This window comes from Glycine max, chromosome 10, assembly GCF_000004515.6.
Source record: "Glycine max cultivar Williams 82 chromosome 10, Glycine_max_v4.0, whole genome shotgun sequence".
NCBI lineage: Eukaryota > Viridiplantae > Streptophyta > Magnoliopsida > Fabales > Fabaceae > Glycine > Glycine max.
This window is the reverse complement of record NC_038246.2, coordinates 37,028,168-37,038,654: the sequence shown is the minus strand read 5'-3', so window position 1 is coordinate 37,038,654 and position 10,487 is coordinate 37,028,168. Positions and strand designations below refer to the sequence as shown.

At 30.8% G+C, this 10,487-nt stretch overlaps 1 protein-coding gene across 7 annotated transcripts; it reads left to right on the top strand.

The window, feature by feature from the left end:
* Positions 1-3,813: 3,813 nt before the first annotated feature.
* LOC102663159 (putative F-box/FBD/LRR-repeat protein At1g78760) lies at positions 3,814-10,463 on the top strand. 7 transcript variants are annotated; one of them, XM_014763152.3, is made up of 4 exons: positions 3,814-4,857; positions 5,015-5,195; positions 9,764-9,857; positions 9,971-10,463. In XM_014763152.3, exons 1-3 carry the CDS (start codon positions 3,928-3,930, stop codon positions 9,844-9,846), a joined length of 1,194 nt encoding a protein of 397 aa, XP_014618638.1. In that variant the 5' UTR covers positions 3,814-3,927; the 3' UTR covers positions 9,847-9,857; positions 9,971-10,463. The 7 variants fall into 7 exon arrangements, 5 of the variants coding, with proteins under 5 accessions (XP_014618638.1, XP_014618640.1, XP_014618637.1 ...); XR_001383215.3 differs by having other exon boundaries at positions 3,815-4,857; positions 5,015-5,211; positions 10,020-10,463; XR_005886631.1 differs by having other exon boundaries at positions 3,815-4,857; positions 5,015-5,211.
* The last annotated feature ends 24 nt before the right edge of the window (positions 10,464-10,487 follow it).

The window sequence follows — 10,487 nt, the reverse complement described above, 5'->3', positions numbered from 1 at the left end:
ATATAGATGAGTCACATGTTGATATGATCATTGAACTAACTCAATTGAAATTTTCTAATGGTTAAAATTTACCATAAACTGTCAATAGAAAATTCTCAAGAAGAGGTATAATAGCTTTCTTTGATCGGAGATTGTCATAGTAATTAATAGGTTGTTTGTTGTATTTTGATTCCGAACACCTAATGCTTTAGAGCACTTGTTGAATGGATATTGGATATGATTAAATACCTGTAGAATTAATGATTAATGGAGAAGGAATCCATCAACTCTTGGTAATGAGTTTGAGCTCTATGAATAAAATTATATCCTGGCCAGAAAAATTAAATAAAAGAATAAATGAGTTTCTTAAGTCATTATGAGTTAACTCAAAAGGGTTTGATGGTAATATCATGCTCTAGAGTTAACCTAGAGCTGTGAAGATGAAAGAAATTATTACACTACTCTTCTAATGATTCTTGAAAGTAAAATGTTACTTCATGCTATCTGGACGTTAAGGAGTGTTGCTAGACGCCTACCTTGATTAGTATATTAATTTGATTAATATATTACTGACTTAGTATTGAACCTACGGGGTCACACACAAACGAATGTTCTGATCTCTATTAAAGAAATTATTTTAATATTTAATGATTAATTAAATTAGAGAATTTAATATGATCAAATGATTAATTGATTTAAAAAAGGTGGAATATTATTATATTTTTGCTAGCCCTGAAAATATAAATAATATGAAAGATTTTGTGAAAGAAGAGAAACAAACATGTATGATTTTGTATTTGGAATTTGGGTTGAAAAGGCAGCTAGATACAAGTTTGACTTGGTCAATTATTATTTCAGTTATAATTGCTAAATGGTTAGCAATAAAAGGTAACAAGAAATAATATAGTTTAAAAAAGGATACTATCAATAATGATTTTAATTTGATCACAAATTTGGTATCCTTAGCATGCTATAAATAGAGCCTTAGGCTGCACGTTGAAAAAAAAATCTCAATATCACTTCTCTATTCTTATTTTTTCACTTGTCAAAGTTGTTGATGAATAGAGGTCAGTCTCGGTGTGGATACACGTAGAATCTTCACACTATTGAAGAATTTTTATGCTTCAAGAGCTCATCAACAGGTACACTTTTTAATATGTCATCTGTTTATAATATAATTTTAAATATAAAATAGATCCTTTTATTCCGCAATGCGTGTTTTTTGAACACCTTTTTCCTTCAATTATATCTATCTATCAGACAATAAAAATAACAGGAACTCATGGCTTTTACAAGTAACATGATAAACACACGGGGATTCAATCATTGTCCACTTTTACCCAATTATACAATTGTTGTTGCTATGATATAACTTTCCTAGTAAACTTCATCATTCTATTCTATCCTAATAGCTAAACTTTCTATTTTTCTTAAGTGGTTATGTCTCTAGAATATGCAATCAATGGTATTGTCTTAGGCAAAATAGAGGTATACAACTTTCGCGTGCTGCTACTTGAGATTATTAGTGGGATGAAGAACAAGACTTGCATCCACTCAAATCATACATTCAATCTCATAGTGGAAGCAATGACAATCGAACTTAAGTTCTTGTGGATCTATCACAACCCCCCAACACTGGACCAATCCTATTACAGTGGTTCCATCATGGTTGCTCACCCTATTCGTTCCCCAATAAAAATGAAATTTAAAATGAAACACTGACCTAGCTTGCATCATTATACTAACTGAAACAGTCAGACAGGGGAAATGAGATACTCACCGTGGATGATGACGATTGTAATTGAACGGCGGCCGAATATGTTTGACGATGGGGTGGGTCGACGCAGAAGGGTGAGTGATGAAGAGGGTGACCTGAGTGAGGGAAGCACATAAGGCGTGAGTGTACTGATTGAGGTCACGAGGCTGACTCAATTAATGAAACGAGTCACGTGACTATATGGCGTGCAAACCACGATGGTGTCGAGTAAAAAAAATCATGGAAATTGTTGTACCATAATTTGAAGACGGGTTTTTACATGATCGTCTTCGTTTTCAAACTTCATAATTACGAACGTGCCACTACGTATTATACCACAGCAGTTTAGGAGGACCGACGTCGTAAGTGTGTCATAAAAATATGTTTTTTAGTAGTGCTAGCGGTTCCCTAAGATTCCTAATATTTTTCCTCTAGTTGTTCTGCTAAGGTTTTTAAGCGTTAGAGAAAAGAAGAAGGAATTGGAGCCTCAATTTCATTGTCTCTCCATGCGAGGGACATTTCTCTCTCTACAAACATTATTTCGCAAATCCCAATTGTGAGAATGTGCAAAAATAAGTTCCAAAGGTGGTGTCCAAATTTTGGGAAAATGAATTTGAAAATAAGAAAGAGCGTAGAAACATAGTAAATGTAAAAAATGACATAATATGTCTCTATTTATAGATAAAGTACTTTTAGTCTATTATATACTCTATTTTTCTTTATTTTATTATTTTATAAAAATGAACTCTATTTTACTCCCTATCAAATGAATAAATAAAAAATCTTTTTTATTTTTTGAAAACACATTTATTTTATTTACCTTAAAACTATTATTATAATTAATAAAATTATTTCTTCTTATTTATTTAATTATAAAAAGTTTATTATTTATCTAAAACTCTATTTATTTTTAAATCAAACCCTTTTTAATTTATTTTATGAAAAATAGGATGTTGCAACGCACTTGCATGTCCTCCAAGACCAATAAAATAGTTAACTTAATTAATTTTAATTTAAACATTATTCTAGAAATACCGATATAATTCAATAGTTTAAGTAAAAGTTATATTTAACAACATTGTCGAATAAAAAAATTCACCTATGAAATTGACTTAAATTATTAATAAATCAATTAATACATTTACTTGTATACCGAAATGATTGATTGTTTCATTAGTAAACTCCACAATCGTATATAAAAAACATATTTATTTATTTATTATATAAAGGTATATAATTACTATATTTAAAAATGAGTTTATGTTTCTTATAATTATAAGAAAAAAATGAATTTACTTATTTTTTATATTTATATAAGTGATCAAATTAGGTAGATAGTAATATCTCTGTACTTGATATAGTTATATATTTTTTCTTTATAAAAAATATTAGATATATATATATATATATATATATATATATATATATATATATATAACTTATTTTAAATTTTTTGTAATGTAGAAATTAAAAAAAAAAAAATCTTGATCCCTTTCGAATCGAATTTCTGACTCCACCCCTGCTGAGGAACTAAATTTGAAGTATTCTTGCAAAATTTGATAGTGATGGAGAATTTGTTTTGGGAAGCAAAGATATTCTCAACCATAGCTTGGCTTTTTCTCACTTACAAAGGACAAGGAATCTTCACCCTAATATCCTCGATTTAAATTTTCAGAATGTCGTGTTTTTTTTTTTTTTTTTTCAGAATGTCGTTGTATATCCAAAATCTACTACAAAATATAAATTGACTTATATGTAGATTATCAAATCATCATGTGGAATGTTCAGAGTTATTTCAAGTTGTAAAGAACATCAACTTACTTCGATATGTAGATAATTAATTTATATGGTTTTCAACATTTTAATTAAAAATACAGTAAAAAAGTTTTAATCAATATTTTATTCCATATAAAATATATTTTGTCTCGACAAATATTCAAAACAACAACCCGTGCTTCCCACGGTAACCCTTAGATATCATTCAAGTGCCGTTGATTTTTTATTCAGAATTCATATTCAATTACGTTTTTCTGAATTCTGATCTTTTGTTTCTTTACTACCGCACGCCTCATTCTTTCTTTGGCTGCCTGTGACGTAGGTGTAATATTATATAACCAACATTAAGATTTTCCATTACATGCTAAGGTTAAGTTTTTAAGTCTAAAAGAAAATCAGTCTTTGATCAGGTATCAATGGATGAAGGAAAAGAAACAAAGGGGACAAGAAGTAAAGGAGACACAGAAGAGGAGAGGGACAGGTTGGGTAAGTTGCCTGAAAATGTTCTGCTCCATATAATGAATTTCATGGAAACAAGACATGCTGTTCAGACTTGTGTCTTGTCTAAACGATGGAATAACCTTTGGAAAAGTCTCACTACTCTCACTTTCCATCACTTTCGAAGAATCAACGTTAACAAATTTGTATCTCGGGTTCTGTCAGACCGGGATGATTCCATTTCACTACTTAATCTTTGTTTATCCGGCCTCGATCAAGCTGAATCCGGACACTTGATTTGGGCCACGAGATATGCTGCCTCACACAATGTCCAGCAATTGACGATCCACTTACCTTACAAATTTACAAACATACTCAATTGTTTTGACCCTCTCACTTTGTCCTGTCCGTCCTTGACATCCCTTGAGCTTCACAAAGAATGTTGTGGCCCTCCTTTGGAAATTCCAAAATCTCTGCAGTTACCAGCGTTGAAAAGCTTGCTCTTGGAATATGTCAGTTTTACTGCAACTGACAATGGCTGCGCCGAACCCTTTTCAACCTGCCACTCGCTAAATACTTTGGTCCTATGCTCTTTGCACATTGATGCAAAAGTACTCTTCATATCTAATTCTAACCTTTCCATTTTGAACCTGAAAGACCTGAAGATCTTGGACACCATTCAACAAAAAATTGTGTTTTCTACTCCAAATCTTAGTTCTCTCACAATCACCAATTATTTAGGTTTCAGTCATCAACCATTCTCCTCCACATGCAATCTTTCGTGTCTTGAAGAAGGAACTATTCACACCACTACTTATATATCTTACTCGGTCTTCATAGGCTGGCTGCAACTCTTCGCTAATGTAAAGATATTGAAACTTTCTTACGATACCCTGAGAATACTGAAAGTAAGTTTTCTTTAGTTTGTTTTCTCCTCTCCTTTTCTTTTTGATATAATCCTCATGTGATTCCTGCATTGTTATGCCAAAATGTTTTGTCTATACTCAAATCCTGCATTTCACTAAGTCAATTAAAATTTATCTTCAATTGACTCTCATTGTGTAGGATCTATCAAATCATGCTACAACAAGAACTCAACCTCCGTGCTTTGCTAGATTGGAGTCATTGAAAGTGAAAATTATCCCATACCTAGAAATGTCTGATGAAGAAGTAAACAGGGCAGTGGAGTACTTCAGAACTCTACTAATCAGAGTTGCTGTCATAAATCGCTGGAACTTACAACAATGTGCGTAACTCTTTTGGTAAAAATTACAATTATTCAATTTTTACTCCATTTGATGTTTCCCTTTCTTGCTGATGCTCCCTTCTTAGTTCTTACAACAAATATAGGGTGGTTTGATTGTCATTGTTTGTATTTTTTTACTGGAGGTGTTTTTCTTATTTGGCTTTGAAAGATGAATTATTTTTTAAGAAAACTTCACTGTGAGGAATGTGTCTAAACATACAAATTTTTTTATTCCTTAGAGGTGGTTAGTAACTTTGAGTGCCCTTAAGATTCTAAATGAAAGTTGCTTTAGTTTTATCCACTACTACAAAAAACAGTTTTAACATTGGCTTATTAACATCGGTTTTGTACAAAACCGATGTTAAGTTAAACGCGGTGGTATATTTGTAACCTGCCTTTTAGATAATCCTTCTAAATATATCTCTTATTTCACACATGATATCCCTTCTGTCCTATACTTATTACCAATACATAACCTGCCTTTTAGATAATCCTTCTAAATATATCTCTAATTCACTCTTTCGGTATTTGTTAGTTTAGAAATGATAGATATTTGAAGGCTTGCTCAAGAAATGTGTGACACCCTCTACCCCACACATATATATACTAATAATAAAAAGAATAAAAATATGAAGTAATTAATAATTTTTAAAAACATTTAAATAAAAGCATTTTAAAAGAGTAAAAGGTTCACATTTGCTTTAATATTTGTAAATAAAACTTATAAAAACACATATTCGACTCAAAGCAAGGTCGTCAAAGTTTACAAAAGAAATTTTGTTAAATCATTGAGGTAAAAGAAAATAAAATAACATCATGCAATTAAAATAAAAACTCATCTCCAATGTCACATCCTATCAGAGCATTGAGTCTCAACATCTTTTAGTACGGGGTTCTTTAAAGTCATTCACCTAGTCATCTGCTCCCATGAATACAAGGTTTGAGATCATTACAGGATCCAAACACAAATAACACTCAAGGAGTGAATTATCACATTTCTAAAAACAATACAAATAAAAAAAGATGTAATCAAAATAAATTATGGAAGTAATTATAACATAGCTCAACTTAATACAATCCACGTCACTTCATCACTTTATCATTTAAAATTTATTTTTCAATCACTAATCACATTACGCATGAATCACATACTAAGGTCAAGACGTAATAACACTCATCAATTTCATAATAAACAATTAGCAAGCATTTTGCAACATTTATACTAAGACTCAAGCCTATATGCAATGTAGTACCATGTCAGTGAAAAATCACCATGGGACGCTTAGGAGTACATAACAAGACACACCACACAATGAATATGTCAGGTCACTCTCACTAAGTAAAATCATAAGGTGACCAGTCAGGGTTACTCTGTTTTGCGAGAATGCTTCAACCATATGAGATCAACACTCAAATTGAGTGTCTTTACCCTCAAGGCTTAGACTCTGAAGAATCTGTTAGGGTTTCGCCTTCCTGATTCAAGTCCAACCCCTAAAACAATTTTTTTGTACGCAAACACTGCTCATGAATTATACAATACCCACGACCTCACACTCGTGTTTCAAACATGTTTAACACATTGTGCTACAATTTAACACTGGTTCCAAACTAGGAATCCTATGCTTTCCCTATAACACTGTGCATAAACACTTTTCTCAAGATAACTACCAGTCGGATTATTGTATAATTCATAACTCACAACACAAGTATTGTCACATCGAGTGTTAACCACTCACTTAATCATAATCAATTTCATATCCATAATTTTAACATCTCATAATGTCACAATCCACCATCACATGTTTACGTGTATCTCGTAAATTAACGCATGTTCAACTTTGCACTTATACTAAATTTCAATAACAATGTTATAATCTTAAAGCAACATGTTATTTTACAATTCATCACATATTCAATTTATAGACACACACAATTTCAATCACAAATTCATGATCCTAATATAACCATTTATCACAATAATCTTTTCTAAAACACAAACAAATTATACAAAAATATTTCTCGCAACAAGGGAAGTAAAATTCCTCAAACAATTTCACATAATCATACATGAAAAATTATAATACAATAAACATTCCAAAATAAACCTCAATTTGATCCTTTAAGGACCTCTACACATGTTCATTCTAACCCTAATTGTGATAAACTCACCCCTTACTTCTAAGCGGGCTCATGTATGTAGTCCGGCAATGATAGCAACACCTCTAGTGGTTGTCTATGATTCCTCGAGCTTTTCTTATGTTTGTTCTATTAGGGTTTTCAAGCGTTAAAGAGAAAGAGAAGGGATTGAAGCCTTCATTTCACTGTCAACATGAGAGACTAATTTCTCTCTGCAGAAACATTGTTTCGCAAATCCCAACAACGAGACTGTGAGGAAATGAGATGTGAAGGTAGTGTCCAATTTTTACGACAATCCAACGGTTAACGAATCAATGATCATAATTTTACTGGAACATGTTTGGATGTATGCGAGAAAAGAAAAAACTTAGTGAGAGGGACAAAGAAGGTTTTGGGAGGGGAGAAGGGAAAACGAATGTTAGAGAAAAAGAAAGCATAGAGATATATCCTCAGTGTGAGGACTGACTCATTTGCCTCTAGGATAATTCCAGCCTATTATTTACTCCATTTTTTATTTATTATTTTATAAACAAATACTCTATTTTATTTTCTATCAAATGAAAAAATTAAATATCCTTTTTATTTTCCTTCAAACCATTATTTTAATAAAATTATTTTTCCTTATTTATTTAATTATAAAAACTTTACCATTTTTTTAAAACTATTTATTTTTAACTAATTTTTTTTAATTTATTAAAAAAAATGAGGTGTTACAAATTAAAATGTGTATTGGTATTCTTAGATGAAAATATTACAATCCCAAATTCTATTTGCCAAATTATCAAAATGCACTTTTAATTAACAAAAGGTAGTTTATAATGACCGTGTGAATGAAACATACATAACATTTCCATTTGATTTAATCATTCAATTGATACATGATGGAGTATGTAACGTGTTATGTTTGGGTGCTCGCACATGTGTTTCGATTATTCTTTCTGCACACACGTTTCCTTTCTTCTTATTTTTCTCATGCAATTTGGTGTACTGAAATGGTTAATTTTTTAGTCTTAATATTTACATTTCCGAATGAAACAAGGAATTCTTTTCATTGTGGTTTGGAACAGGTCTTTTACTTTTCTTTTTCTCCCTTTAGAGTTGACGAATTCAAAACAAATATATGCAATTTAAAACAAAAATAAATTTTGGTAAATAAATATTCGTTTATTAATTCACAATAACTATAAATAATAGAGTATAATGGTGATACACTTTCATAGTTTTTTTTCTCTCTAAATAATATAATGAATCATTATATTCATGTAAGTTTATTTGCTCATTTTATCACTGAGTTTTCATCATTTTTTTAATTTTACTATTCAAGTTTAATTCTTTTGAACTTAATCATCATGTTTCTTTTTTAATTTTTTTTTGTCTATTTTACCATTATGTTGGTATAAAAAACAATAACGTTTCTAAAAAGATTGACAACAAAGATACGTACTTTTATTTTTTTTATTAAACGTTTTTAGTGGCAGTTAACATTGGCAAAATGAAAAAAAAATGAAAACTTGAATTGTATTTTTTTTTAAATTATGATAGTTGGATAGTAAAATCTAAAATATGCAATTAAGCCATTAATTTAACGAAATCATTTAGTAATAGTTAGCAATATATATACACTCATCATCTCTTAAATAGTAAAATAGTAAATGCTTTAGTACATACAGATGAGAGATCAAAATAGTAAAAAAAAAAAATGCAATATTCAAATAAGAAAGCCTTCCAAGGCACATATTTTGTTATGACTAATTCATTACTATAAAATTAATCTACCGAAGGAAATGTGGTAGGACATACATTTTGTAGTTTAGATCTCAGACACAGCACTTCTATGTGCTTGTCCCTACCTACTCTTACATGATTAAGAAACTCATACGCCCACCGTTTCAGTCATCATTGCGTGCCTAACGTTATCATTTTGGAAACACAAATGGAGCCAAACGGCTTTTAAATTTGTCACAAGCCATATCATATATGACACACTCTGTCAATGTCACTTTGTGGCAATGCTAGCAATTGACTTAGATTTTTCCTATTCGAAAGGGTATTGTATTGCAAGTTTAGTTAAGCATATTTTAAAATCAATGATTTCGATCTTGTAATTTTTATAATTGAAAAATTTTGTTCCTCTTTATGAAAATTTAGATAAATGAAACAAAATTTACCAATTATAAAATATAAGTGGACTAAAATTATCATTTTTAAAGCATAAAGACTCAGACCAATTTGAACCAAAATTTGAAAAACCTAAACTAAAGCACACAGTTATCCTGATAAAAATCATGGTATGTTAGTAACACTTTTCTAAAAAAAAAAAAGAAAAATCACTTTTAAATCCTTAACCAATATCTAATGCATTGGTGGTTAATGTTTGTTTTTCTATATAATAGAATCAACATTCCTCAGCTTCCTTCATTCTCTTTCATTAGGGTGCTCTAGGATGGGATGTTTTCCGGCTTGTTTTGGTTTATCCAAGAAAAGAATGCGTCCAAAGAGATTCTACAGATTATAGCTGAAGTCCAAGTAAATCTGAAACCCCATCTTCCTTCAGTAGTCTTGTTTTGTTCACATTTTGTACCATTCAAGAACAGTCAGTATATCATTGTATCATCATGGGTTTTTTCATGCTTTTGTAGTTTTGTAGTATATCAGTTTAATGAAGAGGGATTCTCTCCCATCTTGCAGAAATATGGACACTATGAACCGCAGGAATCCTGTCTCACTGTGAATCATGCCATCACAGAGCCTCATTGTCCCACTTTCTGAGTTCATGTTAGTTAGCTCTTATCTTTCTCTTATATGAGCCTAACCTCAATGTTTACCAGATTTTAGATAATGAGGAAGAAGTGACAACACTAACAGAGAAAAAAGAAGGATATGCAGTTTCTCATATTGAAGTATAACATAGTGAAAAGACGAGCATGTGAGTTTTTTGAACTGTATTCCTTGGTGGCAGAAGAAAGAATAAAGAATCTTAGTTGGTGAGGAATTGAGTGCAAGTTGTTATGAAAGGGATGAGTGAATTGTATTTGTGTGTAATTCTTGTCCTGTGAGGTTCTGTCTTTGTTTATGCATTCATATTTCATGGTGCACCTAATATATCTAACATAAGTAGTATCTACTCTAAAATTTGAAATTTACTTACATTCCGGA

What these genes read in the sequence shown, in the direction of transcription:
- LOC102663159 (XM_014763152.3), top strand. Translation starts at nt 3,928, where the DNA reads ATGGATGAAGGAAAAGAAACAAAGGGGACAAGAAGTAAAGGAGACACA. An exon ending in ATACCCTGAGAATACTGAAA is followed by an intron (nt 4,858 to 5,014) that starts GTAAGTTTTCTT and finishes CTCATTGTGTAG; the next exon opens with GATCTATCAAATCATGCTAC. An exon ending in TCGCTGGAACTTACAACAAT is followed by an intron (nt 5,196 to 9,763) that starts GTGCGTAACTCT and finishes CTCTTTCATTAG; the next exon opens with GGTGCTCTAGGATGGGATGT.